Raw genomic sequence first — 18,506 nt, 5'->3', positions numbered from 1 at the left:
CTATGGCAACACCCGCTCATGCTGCTGCTCTCCTAAAGGGGGACCTGGAGGAAAAAGGCTAGGCTTTGCTTCTTTGTAAAAAGCTGCTTCTACCTCTTTGCAGCCCCCTTCCCCTGTTGGGGCAGGGGTTTGACACACAGACATGCAGAAGAACGCTGGAGCAGCTCCACTTGTTCTGCTCGGCGAAGGGCCCCCAGGTGCATGCCCGGAGGCAGGACCTGGGGCAGGGCTGGTGACAGGGACTTGCCAGGCACCTGCAGAAGGAGCTGAGCCACCGGGGCCCAGACAGGTCCCACTTGATATGCTGCACGTGGCAAAAATCATTAAAAATACTGTAATTTGATTCTTGGTCTATAAATGCGGAAGACACCAGGTCTGGAGCTCACCTCTCGGTGCTTTCTGGCACACCCCTGTTTGGCAGCCTTTAACGAATAATCACACTGTCTGCAAAGGATTAAGAAGAGGAGGATGCCAAGAGAAGCCACTTCAGTAAACTAAACTCTTTGCTGTTTGCTGGCTACGCCAGAGGGCACTCTCAGGCTGGGAAACAACTCGCAGTGCTACGCAGGACATGGGAGGCTCCAGCGCAGCCCAAAAGCTTTGCACTGAGCCCAGCGGGGCGTCCACTGGATGCCACAGGGGCCCTAAACATACCACTCCGGCACACTCATCATCGTTTCCTACTAATCTCTGCTGGAGACCACTGTGTTACCCGGAGGTGAGAGATGTCTGAAATGCAGCCCCGCTAAACCGCAGTGCTCGGTTTAGAAAAGAGAAATGCTTCACTTTGGTTTCAGAGCACATGGTAACGTGGGCTCTGCTGATTTCCCCAAGTGCCTTTCTACCTGTATGCAATGTCTCCTTAAAGCCAAGCTGGCAGTGGTGAGGAAAAAACATGCACGGGGCCACACAATGTGGACATTTCTTTGGACATCGGCCCTGGCTGGTGCAGGAGCAGTGCCCGTCCCAGCAGTGGGGTGACGCTGGGATCGCTGCCACCTTGCCATTCCTCCACGGTGACAAAAAAGCCTTTACCGGGCTTTCTGCACCCGGTATATTTTTAACCCCGTGACATTAGCAGGTGCAGACTGATGGCAACAGACCTTCAGGGAAGCCACCACAGCCGGTGCGCTGGCTCCTGCTGTAAGCTAATTCAGCAAAGGAATAAACCCTTTTATAAAGGATTTTTAACTTGGCTGTTGGTTTTACGTGGGCCGATGAAGAAGAAGTGCTAACACCAAGAACACTTTAAGGAAAGAAGGGAAGGATGATTTAATCACTTTCTTTAGGGACCAGGTGAACATTCTGACTTATTTTTAGCTCTTCTCCACAACTGTCTTTTCTTTAAGCCCCTGGCAGAAACCCAAAAGGAAATTTGCCAAAAAAGTGAGCACCGCGTGGCAATGGCCGATGTCCCCAGGCTCCTCCGGCAACGTGAACGTGCGTGGGACCGTGCCTGACACGAAACATGTCCCCCTCAACAGTGACACCTCTGACCGCGGGCCTGCAGGGGCTTGGCGCAGGCCGTGCTCCAGCACAGTTGGGCTGTCGTAATTTCACTGTGAGGAAGTGTATCAGGAACTTAAGCGGCATCTACAGAACCACAGATTGATGATTACTGCGTTTAAATATGCATCACTTCAAATATGCATCACAATGACTACAGGGACAATGTCCTTTGATAAACCCAGGAATATTAACACATGGCTTGCCACTTTCAGGATCACTTGCTCTAATACATGTGTTCAACTGCCATCTCCTGACTATTTCACTTTCACTTCACCCTCAGTTTAGCTCATCTCTCATCTGAAACAAAACCAGACAATTACAATTCTCTGGCATTTCAATCCTTTTGTCTTCACTCATCGTTACAAGATTTCACGCCCCCTTCCCTGACAGGAAGTTTGGGCCGCGTGCTTTTACGTAGTGCTCATCCCCGGCACATCTGTCTGATCTACCCAGCTGTGGGGCCTTCAGGATGGCCTCGTGGTCATTTAAGCACCAATTTCAGAATATTTCAAGCTTAGTCACTGGTGCCTTCGTGCTAAGATGAACACTACTTGCTCAGCAGCTGATCACAAGCACACCACCGGGCCGCACTGCCAGGCCGCTGGTGCTTTTGTCCATCATTTTCTCAGCTGGCAGCCTGCTCCCTCTGAAGGTTACACAGAGAGGTTTACCAGGGACTCGGAGTGGCTCAGGAAGGATGCTGAGAGATCCGTCATTGGCTTGCTGGGGAGCTGAAACAAGCTTTCTCTTTTGAAGTTGCTTTTCCATTATTTGCTAAAAGGGCAATGGAGGCCACAAACCCACGTTCAAAGACCAGAGACCGCTCTTGGTGCATGTAGTGGTACAGGGCCATGTCCAGATCCCAGGGCTCGGTGGGGATGCACGAAGGACCTTACTTCTCTTATCTGGGAGCTTCCTGCGGTATCTGCACAGAGCTGGGCAGGACTCCCTGCAGACTGGCAGCTGCTCCTGGAGTACTTTTCATGCTGCCAGCCCTGAGCCTCTGTCATTACAAAAATCAGCCCTCCTCACAGTGCCACAGCTATGAGATACCCGTGGGCATGTGATTACCAGAGGCAGGTGAAAGACAGAAGGGTTTCAGTTTCTGGATGCAGCCTCCTGACACACTGCTTGGGCAGCCGGCTGGAAATCCCAGCCTTCTAGGTGCTCCGGATCAAAATGAGCTCCTCCTCCATCCCGGATAGCTCTGGCTGCATTCCCATTTTTCATTTCCCCCAGGTAAAGCTGGGAAGGTTGAGATGGAAGAACCCACCCAGGTCCGTGTGCATCCTGCAGCACCACAACAGCAGCACGTGGTGCCCAGAAACCTCAGCTGCCTAACCCAGCACGGAAGTCCCTGCTGCCCATCGAGCACAAGATCTACCAGTCCCCAGCTGGCACATGCTTTTTTGGGGCCTTCTGTGGATACTGACTTTGCTGACACGCAGGATGGTGTCCCACTGTGTGTGGCAGACTAGGCAGAGCATCAGAGAGCTCTCATTAATTTCTGGTATCTGTCCCATTTCTGTTGGCCACCATTAGAGATAGATGCAGCAGCGAATCTGACACAAATGTCAGTATTTCCTGTCCGCTCTGAAACTGGGGCTGTGAGAAAGGGTCACTTAGGCGCCTGCACATACTCCAGATGAGGTCTACTCAGCTGAGATCAACAGGCAGATAACCCAGTTCAGATCAAAGGCTTGGTGAAACTGCGGGCAGGGCGCGATCTCTCTTAGAAGAAACTGCACTGAGACAGCAGCCCCATTACCAGTCTCTCTCTCTCAGCTACATCAGCTGGATTGTAAAATTGCAAAACACCCTCCATGCTATCAGAAAACACTTGAGATAGTAAAAACAAAACTCAGAGAAAAGAAATCTGAGGCCTGAAAGCTGAAAGCATGCTCTGGCACACACAGCAAAAGGTTAGCCACCACTAACGGCAAAGCAACCGCAGGTGAAGGCAGAAATGGCTCTTCAAAGGGAAACTCTGCAAAACCACAGCAAGCCACGTAGCTGAGCAACACCTCTTCATTGCTAGTGGCAAACCCAGCAGCTCACAGACCAATACACTCACCCTGGGACAAGCAGCATTATGATCTCAGACTCCCTGCCCCAGTATCGGCCGCTCTCTGCTCCGGGGACAGCTGCTGTGCTCACCAAAATGCACCAAACCAGGCGGCGCTCAGAGCTGTCCTTCCACCCTGTCATCACCAAAATCCTCAAACACGCTGAGGAAGAGGGAGCTGGGGCAGCTTCTGCCTCCTGAGCAGTGTCCCCTGTGAGATGCAGCCGGGACCTCTTAAAATCATAGAGCAGCCCAGGTTGGAGGAGATCTCAAAAGATCATTAGGTACAACCTTCCATGGGAAAAGGGAGCCTAGATGAGGTATCTAGTACCTTGTTCAACTGCATCTACATCTTCACAGCACAATTAATCTTATGCCTCTTCTTAACAAAAAGCAGTATTTTGAAGATTACTTTAAAAAACAGAAACGCCAGAAAGACTAGAAATATAGTCCATTAAAGGACTGAGCTCTTTTTCCTCATTTTGTCCATACAACTTCAGACCCTCAGCCAACAACTGACACAAACCACCAGGCTTACTCATTAAGCCCTGATTGCTTCTGCCACGCGTGAGCTGGACATGTACCCTTCCAGCAGGGATATCTACTGAGGACATCTGCACCATGCCAAAACCCTTCAGCTCAGACCTGAAAGCGGTATTGCCATGCGACCAGGCCAGGAAAGGAACAGGAGAGAAGCCTACCATGGAAGCTGCCCTGAAGTTTCTCATGTACAGCGAGCACTTGTGACAGACAGTGGGGATTTCTCACCAGCGAGCTGAGAGCCTGAAGACAAAAAGTCAGTGAGCACAAAGCAGCAATTTAGAGCAGAGCTGAAACATGCACTGATGCCTGTCCTTCTCCCAAACGGTCTGTAAAGCCAGGCATGTCCGCATCTTTGCTGAGATTCCTTTTGCTAAAAAACGTATCATTTAGTGCGCAGCCTCTTGCATGGTCATTTTACTGAAGGGATGCTGAGGAAGTCTTCCTGGCAACACTTAACAGTCCCCACTTTGTAGATCTGTACATCTCTCACGTGTCGATCAGTGCAGTGGTTTTACATTCAGAGCCTGCGTGAGCCAGTTACCAGCACTGGAACAGCTTTTGCACCTGAAGATAACGGTACGTATGCACGTGCTGAGGGGGAACCCCCTAGACCAGGTTGTCTGCCTGTCTGCCTGGGGTTAGGCTGCACTTGCTTGTAGCGTTATTTACTGGTCCCAGTAAAAACCATGGCCTGGTTGTTCCGGGAATTATACACCAGTACAGGGCATGCTTATACCAGGTAATGAGCCCAAGGATACCAAGAGCAGCATAGCTCTAAGTACTTGTGTGTTATAATCACTGCAGCACGACTAATTAGCTCAAGCAGAGGGCTACGCTCAGTTAAACTGCTCGATACCTTAGCTACCTCGTTTAGTAAATGACCCTTGATACCTTTAAGCACAACTACATTGTGAAATATATTTAAAAAAAGATGCCCACAGGGTAGCCGGAGACAGCCAGCTTGTGCTATTTCAAACTCTGCCACTGGGACAGCCGCCTGTTACCCTTACACAGACATCAGCATTAATCTGAGATTATAAAAAAAAGTCATGCAGACATGTCAAAGGTCGACTCCTGTAATCTGGCGAACGTGCAAGACTTCCACCTCTTTGTAATAAGGGGTCACAATCTGGTCCTCGCGTGGGTCCTTCTGCTGCAGTTTTATGTCAAACCACCTTGCAATCAGTTCTTTCTTTCTGACTTCCGTCCTCGCCTACTGATTTCCTTCATAGTCATCTCTGACACTTCCCTTGCACTTTTTTAGCTTTCAGGTTTCCTCCGAGGACCAAGTGGCGTTGAGTACAAGACCCATATGCTCTCGAGTGTGCTGGCAGCAGGGCTAGAGGTCTGTTTTCCAGGCAGGTATAAGTCTGCCCGAGTCCTAGAGAGAAATGCTAAAACAGCACAACAGGTTAAAGCGATGCTATCTAATTAAATATGTATCATTTGTAAGGCCAGATACTGGCCTGCACTGGTTAAATAACAGACGCCAACATCTGGAAATACCTGTGGGTTTTGGCATTCTAAGGAGGTTTGGCTAGTGATTACACAGAGACGTGAAAGGTTAATGTGTAACAAACCATTTGATAAGAAAAAAGCTTTGTCTAACAAGCAGAGAAAAAAAACCAAAGAAGATGTAAGGAGACACCTTAAGCTCGCAGAAAATAGCTGTATGACTTTCGAGGACTGTATGACTTTTGAACCTACTTTCATGGCCTTTGTGTAAGGCAGAAATTATTTATTACTGAAGCAGCAAAAAGAGCCCGCATTTTTTCCTCCCTCTCTCCCCTCTCCAGAAAGCTACCCTGTTTGTGTGTCTGCCCTGTAACAAACAACAAGATAAACGAGACATTTATGCCAAAGTAATCACTCTAAATCTGTTGTTTTGACCTCTAAGCTAAATTTTCTGCATTACATGCCAGTGGCTCAGATAATACAGAACATTTTTTTCCTGACAACTGAACCCTGTAACGAATGCATAGCTCTGCTCGACCAATTGCTCTCCCCTACCATTTATCTCTGAACATAGGATGTAGGGACATAAGGGGCGTAGGAAATTCGGCACCATGAGGTATCAGCGCCCCCCACCCCTTCAGACCCTCTCAGCTTTCTGTATCTGGGAAACCAGCGCACCATTTGGACACGAATCCAACCATGAACAAAATTAGAAATCCTTACTAAAATGAAAACAGCAAGACAGCGGATATAAATATCTGGAGGACAATATGCTTTACCTTAATAGGTAATTTTGTGCTATTTATTGGAGGGGAGATATTCAGCGTTCTACCAGAGCACGGATTTTAGGGCTGAAATCATGAGCAACCTTGACTTCTCAAAGACAGTGTGCTCTGGATGCTGTCCAAGATGAACTTCACTTGACCTTAAAAGCACAGCCTCACCACTTACTTTTCAGATAGAAAGCAGAGTTTTCACATATGCTGCTCAAGATGTTCTTTGCAGCTAGACAGGCGATGCTGTCCAGACAAACATGTATTTTTCTGGCAGTTAAAACAAATCCCAACATATTTACCACAGCAGTACCGTGGTGCAGACCACAGAAAGCCTGCAAAGAGGTGCACGCTGGGGACAGACCTGCAGGCACTTCATCCACAGTGGAAATTGTCTCAGCCTGTGAAAGGGGTTTACGTTACGCTCTCATTTATGCTCACGGAGTGGTGTACCCCCAGTTTTGCAGAAGTGCACCTTCTGTGTTAAGCCAGCCTCACTGAGAGTCACTCACCGAGAGGTTACTGGGAGTGGAAGCGGGCCGGTGCCGAGGCTGAACCACAGCAACAGCATTTACTGCTGCCTGCGTAGAGCCTCTCTCTCCACTCAAACGTAGCTAGGAAGACTCGCAAGAGATGCTAGCAGGTGAATCCATCCGTCCAAGCAACAAGTGAACAAGAGGAATAATCACTGCCGGGCGGCAGCGAGCGCTGAGGCCGGAAAGAGGAGAACAGTGCTCGCAGAAGCGTGTAGCATTTGAAGTACATTTCCTTTTCTCTTTTACCAACAAATCGCCTGGGAGCAGGGAGGGAAGGGGAGAAGTCATTTCCTTGATCTGCATACTATGGGCCTTTTTGTTATTGTTTGCCTGCCGGTGGCTGGACTGGGAAGGAAAGAAGCGAACACATCCCTGAAGGCACAACGCGCTTTTGGTGAACAACCTGAAGGCTGGACACTCGGCGGATTTCTGGAAGTCTGCTTCTCTCTCGTTTTTGGACACCAGTGAAGAAGGTTTTTTGTTCCACAACGTTCACATGAGAAAAGTATTTCTGTCCATCCCCCGCGGCGGACAACCACTGCTGCCTGAAAGGACGTGTAAAAGGGTTCACTTCAACCACTGGTCAAATGCAGGCTTTTTCTCTCGTAGGGCTATCCTGTGTTTTCTGCAGTGTATTTCTGAAGCACCAGTTGCACAGCTGTAATTTTAGAAATTTAAGACAGCTTGAACCTGCTGCTGGATTATTTTTAACAGGAGCTCTGCTGGGAAGGGCAGTTCAGAGGCTGCCTGGACAGAGAGGGAGAAAGGTCCCTGAAGCAAAGCCCCGGCTGCAGCCAGGGATCCTCTCCGCAGGAGAAGATTTCAAATTAGCTTAGAAGAGAGGACAAAAGAGCAAGCTGCAGGCTTCTGAGCCTTTAGGAAGCTGCCATCCTGTGCAAACACCCCTCTTTCTTTTCAGTTTTCCTGTCTTCAGCCAGATGACGGTGCAGCGCTCCACTGCAAACCTAGGTGAGGCCAGGCAGTTGGTGCCGGGCAGCTGGGGAACCAGCGGAGATCAAGGTTCAGCTGCTATTAAAAAGCACGCACATCTTTCTATATTTACTCCTACTTTATAGCTCCAAATAAAACACTAGCCTTTACAGTCCTGATGAGTTTACAATTCTAAATACACCACAGGAAAAACAAAACAAAACAAAAAACTGTAAAAGTTCGTCTCGGAAAACCAAACTGATACATGCAAAAGCACCAGATGGATTATTATTATTTTTACTGCCGCCGCATATGTAGCTACATTCCTAAAAATATGCTACTGGCTCCGGGGCTAGGCATAACAAAACAGAAAAACCACCGCCTCACAAACACAGCCGCGGTCTGAAACCGAGAGGCCTGGTTTCTGGGCCCAGCCCCCTCGCGGGCTTCCTCGAAAAGCCCCCCGGGGAGAATCGGGGCATCGCGGGGCTCGCCAGGCTGAGACCACGAGCACAGCACCCAGCTGGGAGCGAGGAGACGGGCTGTGGTCTCAGGGCACAGCGCTGTTTCGCTGTCTGTGCAGTTCACAAACTCCTCTCCAAGGCCAGGGATGCTCAAGGCTGGCTCCCCGCTCGGGATGGTGGATAATAACGTTGGGAGCCTGCTGCTACCCGCGTCCTGCCAGCAGCGGGCTGCAAGGTGTCAGACGCACCAGCTCGCCTTTGGATTCGCAGGCGGGAAGGCAGAAGGGCTTTGAGGTCTGCCTGGACACGTGGGAAACGCTAAATCCCAGTTTAGGCATGCTTACTGCCGCTTGGAAACAAAGCGCTCGTGTAAATAAGAAAATGTGGCTATAACTGAGAGACAAAGGAACGAAAATAACCTCCCCCCCACCAGAAAGCAGAAGGCAGGCACAATCCCGAGTATCTTTTCTACATGCCTTGCGAGAATCTATTCAAAACCAAACAGCCAGCAGCACCACAAAGGCACACAGCTGCAGCAGCCTCCAGCTGGCAGACAAATGAACAACCGCATCCTTCTTTGTTTTTTCCCCTTAAACCAAAAAACGTTAAGCCAGAGGAATTTGTCAGAGGGCAGAGCTCGAGCGGGCGCCGGGCGAGGGGTTACTTACTGCAGGCCCCGCAGGTGAAGCAGCCGTCGTGGTAGAGGTTGCCCATGGCCTGGCAAGCCTGGTTTGCTCCGTACACCCCTTTGCTGCACTTCACGCAGGTTCCTGCAAGAGACGGAGGGCAAGAGAGGTCAGAAGCAGGGTTTGGGAGCCCGGCTGGCTGACGCAGGGACGGGCGGGCCCGCCGCGAGGGTTATTGCACCTGCAGTTTGGCACCGCTGCTCAGCTCAGGGACGGGCAGCGAGCTGCAGCCACACCACGTAGGCGACACGGGTGTCACGTACCCCAGGGAATGCTGCTAACGGTGGCCACTATGATCATCCAGGCTGCACAGCTAAGGCCTTTTGCACAAAATAAGCTGCACGGCAGGCACAAAGCCCTCTCTCTGCTCCGCAGCAACCCCGTGTTTGGGACTCCACCTCCGGGACTCTCCCTCCAGCAAGACGTCCTCTGACTCAAAGCTCCTCGCAGCAGGGATCGTCCACAACGTTTCGCTCCTACATGTCCGACGCGAGGGACAGCCTCATCCTACTGGAGATCCTTAGTCACGCTGTGGTTAGCAAAACCTCACTGCTTTTGGGGTACCGCAAGCTCTGGAGTCATTGGAAAGGGCTGGTCAGAGCTGGGAAGAGAACCAATGCACGCAGGAAAGCACTGAAAAGTAACTCCCCGTCCTGGCAGCACGGCTCTGGCAGCCCCAGTTTGGTTAGGGATCTCTTCCCGTGGTGGAGAGCTGCGACCGCCAGCTCGCATGTACGGGGATAAAAATGCTCAAGAAGCCTTTGCAATAGCTCCCATTTGCTGAAGAGCAGACAGTTCATGTTCCCAGACAGGCTTTGTGCGCTGCACCGCTGTCACTTGAGCTGCTCCAAACCCCGCTGCGCCCAGAGCCCGAGCCCACACTGACAAAACCCCCCCAGAGGCTGCAGGGAGTGAGAAGTTGCTCTGCTTTGTCCAAATCAGACCTCAGCTGAAAGCCTGGCTTGGCTGCAGGCCCGCCCCAGCGCCCGCACCGGCACCATGTTTGTAAAACTCGCTGGTTCTTCTCGGACCAAGCAGATTTATCTCAGTTATTTACCGAAACACGCATTTTAAGGAAACAAATGGGATCGGGAATGAAAGATGAGATGAATCACACAGGCACTACCAAAACTAAAAAATAAAATGAGACGAGATAAGAAAAATTCGGCTTTTCACATGCCTGTGCTCTGTCCCATACATGCACAATCTGCTCCAGCCCGACTCGTTGTGCAATCGCCCAGCACAAAGCGAAGGGCTAGCTCCCAAAATTCCCCACCCTGACTACAACAACGTGGAGCGGAGAGCGGAAAAAGTGCAGGTTTTGCAGCTTGAAAACCTTCTTCCCGTGATATTCACCAGGCTTTCCAGAGGAACGACGCCCTCCTTGTGCTGGAAGCGCCTGCATTTTTCCCTCCTCCGTGTCAACGAGGGCTGCTCCAGAAATCGTCCTGCATGCTCTCCTTCCACCTCTGCAGAGAGCGGTGGGCACCGAACTTGCACCAGCAGCCACGAGCTGCCTGGCCTCGTGGTGCTGCAGGGCACGGGCACTGCCCGGTGGTCCCCAGGGGTCCGGCCACATCCTCCTCTGCTGCCCCGTGCCCCTCTCTGCCCCTCCGTGCTCTCCTTCGCCTCCTGCTCAACCCTCCCGTCCACTTATTCCAATATTCAGGCCCCCTAAAGGAGGGGGAAATAAAGGCAATGAATGTAAGGGCTTGTAAAATAAGTTGGTGATGCTGCCTGCGAAAAATATAACACGTTAAATTAATTACTCCGCCGTGTAATAACCAACCACACTATAAATATTTATAGATGTCCTACGGCAAGGTTGACAGCTGAATAATGGCACTGTGGCAAGGCTGCGTATAGTTTGTTACACTTCTACTTGTACCCGCTACTTCTTAAAAGCCAATTAAATGCTGGTAGCAATTGGAATTACAGAAGCCAGCTTTTGCACCTTCCAAGTACAATACTCTGCAGTATTTTTAGCGACGTCCTTTGGGGGAAAAGAGGCGATTCTTAGTACTTTTCCCCCCTTTGCTTCTTTCTGCTGCCACGGCTCGCTCCCTGCTGCCAGGACGGCCCCGTTCCTCCAGCTCCAGCTCTGGTCAGGTGAGGAGGGGGCACGCAGCCCGCTGCCCATGGACCGGTGTCTACTGAGCTCTGCAGCCCGCACCCGGCCCCGTGCCATGGCAGACCCCTGCCCCTGCCCTGCTCCAACCCAGCTCCGACCGACCGCAGCGGCTCCGGGTGGTTTTCTTGGCGTAGGGCAATTTTTAGTAAAAAACATCATCAGGCCTTATTAGGCGTTATTAGGGAATAATGTTTTTTTTCTCTCCTGCAGCAAGAGGACGCTGAGCCCGAGGAACCGTGGACGCGCAGTGCTGGTGAATTCACACTCGAGCGCACCGGCAGAATGGCAGCCAGAGCCGGGAAGGGCGAGGGATGCGAACTGCTGACTTCAGTCCAATTTCTGCTGGTAGGGCAGCTCGGCCCCGGGGCAACAAAGAAACCTCTGTTCCCTGCCGCGTGACGCAGCGTCAGGCGACGGAGGAGCCTTGGGGCGCAGCGGGGACCGAGGAGGGGCCGGGGGGGCTGTGCCCCGTGCCCACCATGCTTGATGCCCACCACCACCAGCGAGCAGCTGCCAACCCGCCAGGCCCAGCAGGCCAGGAGCGTCGCTATTCCATTCTGACCATATCCCGCTCCTTGCTAAAAACTCACGGCAAAGACCGGCAAACGACAGCATTTCCTGCGGCGGGTGGCTGTGATTTATTTCCTCGTACCAGGCACCGTCTGTCTACACACCGAGAATGCCGCGGGGTTGGTTTCATCACCCTCTTCTCAGCAGTGTCCAGGACAGCCAAGCCTTCCTGCATGTCTTCCTGGTCAGGTCTCCCACAAACACCAGCGAAGTCTGGAGGGCCAAATGCGACGGCGTGCTGCGTCAGTGGGAGCAACAGGTGAATGTCCTGGTGCATCAGCCCTGGGTTACAGGCACCCAGTGGCAGGAGACTCTGGGCACGCATCTGCACACGCAGCTCATCCAGGAATGGCTCAGAAGAGCAAGTCCGTCCTACTCCTTTTGCTTACACGTTTCCCCAACCAGTTTGATTCTTCTCCATCAGAGGCAACTGTTTGTTTATTTTTGCAATTAAATTCCCCACGGTTTGGCAAGCTCTCGACCCCTGCTCACAGGAGGCTGGATTTGTGCTGAAGGACACCCGCTTGCATTTGGGAGAAGCCCCAGAGCCTGCACGTAAACACCTCCGGTATCATCTTTCCTGTCTGCCCAGGCATGCACACAGCTAATCCAGAAACGCGCCCTGCTGCCTTCGGGCTCCAAACCAGCTTTTCTCTTACCTTGCTCCCATTTTACGCTCCAACAGGGAGGACACTCATCAAGTGTATCAGTGTTTCTCAGCCCCCTCTTAAGACCCACCGATCTGATCTGTAAGAACCAACTCCTCGATGTATGCGCACACTTCTCAAAGACCATCCACCGAAAAGGAGTCCACCATGCCACATCCATTATGATGCTCTCAGTTCTGCTGCTTTTACCCCCGATGCCAGCTCCCTGTGGCTCACCTTACCAATCATTTCTACATTCAGTGTGACAGGGACATGGCCTGCCCACACACCATGTGCCTTGGTACACTGCTATCCAATACTACGCAATCACCTGTCCCAGAGTGCTGATTTCAAGGAGATCCAGAGTCCCGTGAGAAACCAAGTGCCTGGAAAACGCGGCAGCCCGACCTCACTCATCACTCGGTATCGCCACCCGTATCAACCCCGCGCCACCACTCGAAGTAGCAAAGGACAGGTACTTCCTGCCCGAAGAACCACAAAGCTGGAAAATGCAGTTTTTCTGTGCTGTTATTTCCATGCCCTGTTGTCGAACCCCAGCTTCGCTGCATGGCACACAGTCACACATGCAGCGCCGGTGAAGAATAAAATCAAATTCCTGCCAGTGACAAGTTAAGTACCTTACAGTGATGTAAGAGGTGGTGCTGACTCCAGCACAAAATGAATGAGGCTCCTCATTACTTCCAGTCCCCACAGCGACAGTGTCCTGGCTGAAAGACCTATTGATCCTCTGTCTGAACTCCTTCCTTTTTCTCTCCTTCTGGTGCAGACTTTCTCGTAACAAACCCAGCTGATCTTCCAAGAGGAGGGGAGGGGAAGCACGCACCCCTCTGAAGAAGCACATCCCAGACAGACACTTACCTGCTTGGTTCCTTGCTGCGAGATGAGCTTGGTGACCTGCACACAAGCAATGATCTGTGCGCTGAGGTCCTTCCAGCCTTCCTTGCTCCAGCATGACTCCCCTCTTCCTGCCTCCCCCTTCTCTTCGCTGCAGACGTGGGTTGCGCTGTTCGCCCAGCAGCAGGCAGGGAGGAATGCGCCCGCCAGTGCCCAGTGGAAACAATACTGTTATCATCACCCACACATAAAACAAACCTTGGGAAAATGCTCATTTTAACCTGAAACTCTCCACTCCGCAGCCCTGAAGTCACCCTTGTTGCCTCTGACACATGTTGGGGCACTGCTGTCAGCAGCGTTCGGTGAAGTCTGCAGGTGTGGACAGCCTTAGGGTTAAATGACTTGTGCTTCCTGCAGTGATAAAATGCAAATTTCACCATGTGTAAGACTTCGAAAGAGTGCCACTGGCCTTCGGGCTGATTATACCCATCCATACGTGCTGGGGTTCCAGGTTTCCACCGGGTTTCAAAGACTGGGTGACAGCTCCGCTTCTGCGGACGGGGAAAGAAATCTGTGGGCTTCACCAGATCTTCTCTGCCGTTTTGCTGGGAAGCATCCCGCTATTCTGCAAAACAAGATGCCTGGGCCCTCCTAAAATACCTGCAGCATATCAGCTCTGTGGAAGGAAGGAAGTCGGAACTTAACACCTCACAGATATTTCTAGTAAGAAAGCCATTTACGAACATTGTTTAGAAACACTCTTGATAACTTTGTAGATAGTCTATCAGATCGAGATTTCCATCTAGCTATACGAAATAAACACTGGTAAAAACGCGATGCTACACCTTACACCTCCACAAGCATCCCTCCGTGCCTGCAGATCGCGGAACTGTTCTGAACCCCAGGGTCTGCTAAAACAAGTGGTAAAACCTGGGCTGCGCTCCCACACCAGGCTCCCTCCGCTCAGTGACCCTCGCCCCATGCTACGCTACCAGGACAGACAGACCTGTCTTGCAAAAGCCTCCTTGTTAACAAAAGCAGCGCCCGAAGTCAGCAGAGCTGAAAGCGTGCGAGACAAAGCAGTTTGGCCATCTGCACTTCTATCCTGGTTTCATTCCCTGGCTCGATGGCAAAGCTGCTGCCTTAGTCTTCGCTGTCACAGGGGAAAGTCTGTGACAAATCAAACTGTTGATCCTCTTTATCACTATGACATAAAAATACTCCTTTTTCATCCTAAAGTTTGCTATGTTGAGGGTGTGTAAACACAGATTCGAAACACCATGTCCTTTATTATTCCAAAGGAAATAGGACATCTGTGAAAAAATGAAAATAAAAGCAAGAAAGAAAGGAAGAAAGGGCAGAGAGTTAAAATACCTCCGCACCAGCCCTTGCCCTCCCTGGCCGTCCTCAGGGCAGGGCTGGTGAGCCCTCCTCTGCAGAGCTGAGGCTCCACAAAGCTTTACGTCTTCCTCTGCTACGCTCACATCTTCTCATTTCTCACTCTCCTGCTCCTTCCTTTGCCCTCTCTCACACACCATGCGCTGGTGCAAAGCCTCCTGCCAGGAACACATCAAAACACCTTGCTGGGAAGTAGGCAGCTCTGCTCCTTCCCCTCCCCAGGCCCCAGCGGGATCACCAGCACGACCTGCCGTGTTGCCAGCATTACTACTCCCTCATTACAAATTTCCTGCGAGATAAAAGCCTTCCCCTGGCGCTACCACCTATTTCGTGACAAAAATGTAAAAATAAATCTAGCCTCCAATTACATCCGTCTGCTTTCTCACCTCATTTCCTTGCACGTTGTGCAGTAGGTACGACCTCGCTGCTTTACTGGCAACCAGTAAACCTTCACATTTTTGCACACTGTCTCCCACAAGGTTTCTCTCCCAGCCCATGCTCACGGTCAGCTCCTTTCCAGCAGTGCTCAGCACTCCTGAGGTAGGGTCCTGAGCTCAGCCAAGCGGCACGCTCCCCGCACGGCACGTAGAGCACCCGAGCACATCTCCAGGATAAAGCGATCCAAGTAAGGCAACTTGGCAGATCACTTTTCTGCCAGAGAATAGAAACGTATCTGCCCTGCCACAAAGCTAAATTCGATCTCAAATATTAAGATAAACAATCGCAGCAAAGCCCTCTGCAGGCGAGTACCAGCACTCGATGCCAAGAAACACATTTTATTATGCAATTTGCAACTAAACACTTTGCGGTCCCTTCAGCTATGTCCACGAAGCTCGGCGCCAAGTCCACGCGTAACGCGGCTCCTGTACGCGCAGAGCACCACCGAGCCACCCTGCTCGCAGCGGGAAGGGGGCACGAGGACTGCTGGCTGAGTCGCACGCCGTTCCTCTGCACCAGGCTGCAGCGTCTAATCTGTTCCTGCTTCTGCTTTTGTGACCGTGGATCTAAAATGGAGAGGGAAACACAAACTAGAGCCGCTCCTGTCACTCGTTACATTAGCAGCAGCGCTCTCGGCGGTTCCAGCAAAAGCAACACCAGGTCTCCTTTTCCTAAAGAGACAAAGGGCTGAACTCTCTCCTCTGCTGTTAAATCACAAAGAGCAGTAGGGAGAAAGGAAACACTGGCTTCTCCTGTGACTTTTTGCCATCCTGTGGTACTAAATCAGTTTGGTAGTACGTTTATATTCTCGTGCTGATATCCATAGGTGTAAGCAGTCTCTTCCCATTGCAAAGCACATACGTGAACCTCTGGTGGTGGTCTGCACTACCTGTGGACCTGACATTTCGGTCTGCAAGTCGCCTGTTTTTCTAAAATATCTGCGATCCAATGAATTGGTTTGAGAGCCGACAGGGACTGACACCCAGGGGCATGGGAAATCCTGGTGACTTTGGGAAGCCACCAACCTTCCCAGCCCTAAGCATCTTCTCCCCATGAGATCCCACAGGCGTGCACAGCCAGCTCCTTCAAATCCCACTCCAGCTGCAGCTCCCTCGCAGGTTGCACAGCCCAGGGCCACCGCAGCCTCTCCGTGAAGCCACACGTGGGGATCTTTCGGGGTGAGCACCACCGAGCACAGAGCCTCCTCCAGGCTCGGCTGCCTCCACAGCCTCCTCAGGGCTCAGCTGCCTTCTCCAGTCCCGCAGGGCACGCAGGTGTGACGCCGTCCCACTCTTCAGCAGGCTACCTTGCCATCCAAACGTGCTTTGAGCACATGGAGAATTGTAAATGCCGTGAAGAAAAGCAACTCCCGGGCAGCAATGATGGTCACTTCAAAAGGCACTGCTCCAGCTCGTGCTCAGCACTGTCCTCCCCAAAGCTGCTTCCCTACCTGTGCTTAAAATTTAAGGATTAAGAAAAAAGCATCGTAGGAAGAAGAGCTTCCAGTACCTGTGATAAATAATGATTACATAAAAAAAGAATGGGAACAACAGAAAAGGTACAACCCAACAGAAGTAACCGTGAAACACAACCCCGAAGGCGTGAACGCTGCAACGACACCCACCAATGAACCGACACCCACCAATGAACCACCGTGACACCGACTCACGGACTACGTCCTTCTGCAGCTGCACTTACCGAAGTAGTCGGCCTTAGGCCGAGCGTCCATCTCCTGCTCCAGGCGCTGGGTGAGCGCTTCCAGCTTCAGCTCAGCCGCAGACGGCCCCTGCTCCTGCTGCGGAAGGAGGGTCTGGCAGGGCAACTTGACTTTGGCCGCGCCGGAGCCCTCCTGGTGCCCGCCGTCGGGATGGAGACCGCTGATGCTCTCCTTGAAAGGCGGCTTCGGCGCATCAGAAGTCAATGGCCCCTGCGCCGCTGCCAGGTGCGAGGAGCCCAGCTCGGGGCCGCCGTTGGGCCGGTGGTTGTGGCCGTGGGCCACGAAGTGGCCGGCGGGGCCGGGGTGGGCGCCAGCTTGCTGGTAGTCCACGCCGGGAGCGGAGCTGGATGGAAAGGCCCGCAGGCTGCCCTGGTACCACAGCTGGCCGCCATCTGCAGCCGGCCCATCCACACCGGCCCTTGGACCGCAGGGCTCGGCGAGGGCTGAAAACCCCGTGGCAGGCTGTGCCATGGGAGCCGAAAAAGAGGAGGACCGGTGCTGTGGCATGGTCGCTGGCACGCCATCCTCACGCCCAGCCGAGGGTGCCGGGGCGCTGCGCACGTGCGAGAAGGATGAGGACCTCTGCCCGGCCGGCTTCGGCTCCCGGCCCCAGCCGCCCCGCCGGCCCTCGCCGCCGTTCTCCTGAGGGTCTCCGCGGGGCTCCGCTTCCCAGCCCCGCCGCCCCGCCTGGCCCCCCGGGGCGCCGCAGTCCCCCGCCGTGGGTGCAGGGAAGGCCCTGCAGGCGCCCGGCCGGCTGCAGCCGGGACCCTCGGCCACCGTTTGGGGCTGGGGTCCGGTGGCAGAGGCCAGGGGCGGCTTGGCACCGCCGCCGCCCCCCGGCTGGGCACCCCGGGGTGCCGGCAGGCTGGAGCGTGGCTGTGGGGTGCCCAAGCCGGCCCCGCCGTTGAGCGAGGCGGCGGCGGCTGCCATCAGCATCTCCTCCTGCTGCTGCTGCTGCTGGAGGTGGATCTTGGCCATTTTGGTGGCGAAGACCCGCCGGGTCTCCTCGAACTCGGGGTTGTTGCCGGCCGCTCTGTCCACCCGAAAGAGCCCGTCCTTGGAGGCCTCGTACATGTTGAGGTCCTCGATGAACTTGCTGGCCTCCAGGCCCAGGTCGTCGTACTTGTCCATCTCGCCCCGCGCTCTGCCCCGGGGCCGGCCCGGCAGAAGTTTGGGTTTTGTCTTCCCTTTCTTTTTTTCTTTTTCCCCCTCTTCCCGCGGAGCTGCCGCCGGGGAGGAGGCACCGCAGCACCGCCGGCGCCGCGGGGCCGGGGCCGCCCGCTCCGAGCCGGGGCCGGGTCGGGGGCTCTCGGTGGCGGCGGGGCCGGGGCTGTGCCACCGCTGCCTCCCGGTCCCTGCCGGTCCCCGCCGGTCCCTCCCGCCGCTGCCGGCCCGTCCCAGGCGGCGGGGGCGGAGGCGGGGGCCGGGGCGGAGCCGGGGGGCGGCCCCGCAGAGCTGCAGCCCGGTGCGGGACCGAGGGGGGCGCTGCCGGCGGCGGGAGGAGGAGGAGGAGGGGGAGGAGGAGGAGGAGGATTGGGGTGGCCTCGGAGGGGGGGAGCCGGGGGGTCACGGCGTGGCTGAGGTGGGGAGGGGATGGGGGGCGGTGCTCCAATCCCTGCCCCAGCGGGGACGCCCAGGCAGGGTGCCCAGGCGGCTTTTGGGGGGCTCCGAGGAGGGAGAGCCCGGTATGCCCGGTGCCCCATCCGTCACCTCCCGTGCTCAGTTCGTGCCCACTGCCTCTTGTCCTGGCACGGGGCACCACTCACAAGAGCCTGGCTCCGTCCTCTCG

The 18,506-nt window shown here is 53.6% G+C and overlaps 1 protein-coding gene across 2 annotated transcripts in view; it reads right to left on the bottom strand.

Annotated features, from left to right (window-relative positions):
- Window positions 1–18,147, bottom strand: part of LIMD1 (LIM domain containing 1) — a 29,798-nt gene extending 11,651 nt beyond the window's left edge. Inside the window, exons 1-2 of one of the 2 annotated variants that reach the window (XM_083824998.1) lie at window positions 16,699–18,146; window positions 8,944–9,045 (exon numbers count right to left, since the gene is read on the bottom strand). In XM_083824998.1, the coding sequence (XP_083681124.1) occupies window positions 8,944–9,045; window positions 16,699–17,848 (1,252 nt within the window). In that variant the 5' untranslated portion in view covers window positions 17,849–18,146. Of the gene's footprint in view, window positions 1–8,943; window positions 9,046–16,698 lie in introns of both variants that reach the window. The other variant, XM_083824999.1, reaches the window with a different exon arrangement.
- Between the last annotated feature and the right edge of the window lie 359 nt (window positions 18,148–18,506).

This window comes from Anser anser (assembly GCF_964211835.1).
Source record: "Anser anser genome assembly, chromosome: 2".
Classification (NCBI taxonomy): Eukaryota; Metazoa; Chordata; class Aves; order Anseriformes; family Anatidae; genus Anser; species Anser anser.
Note: the sequence above shows the minus strand (reverse complement) of the source record. Positions and strands in the feature narration are given on the sequence as shown.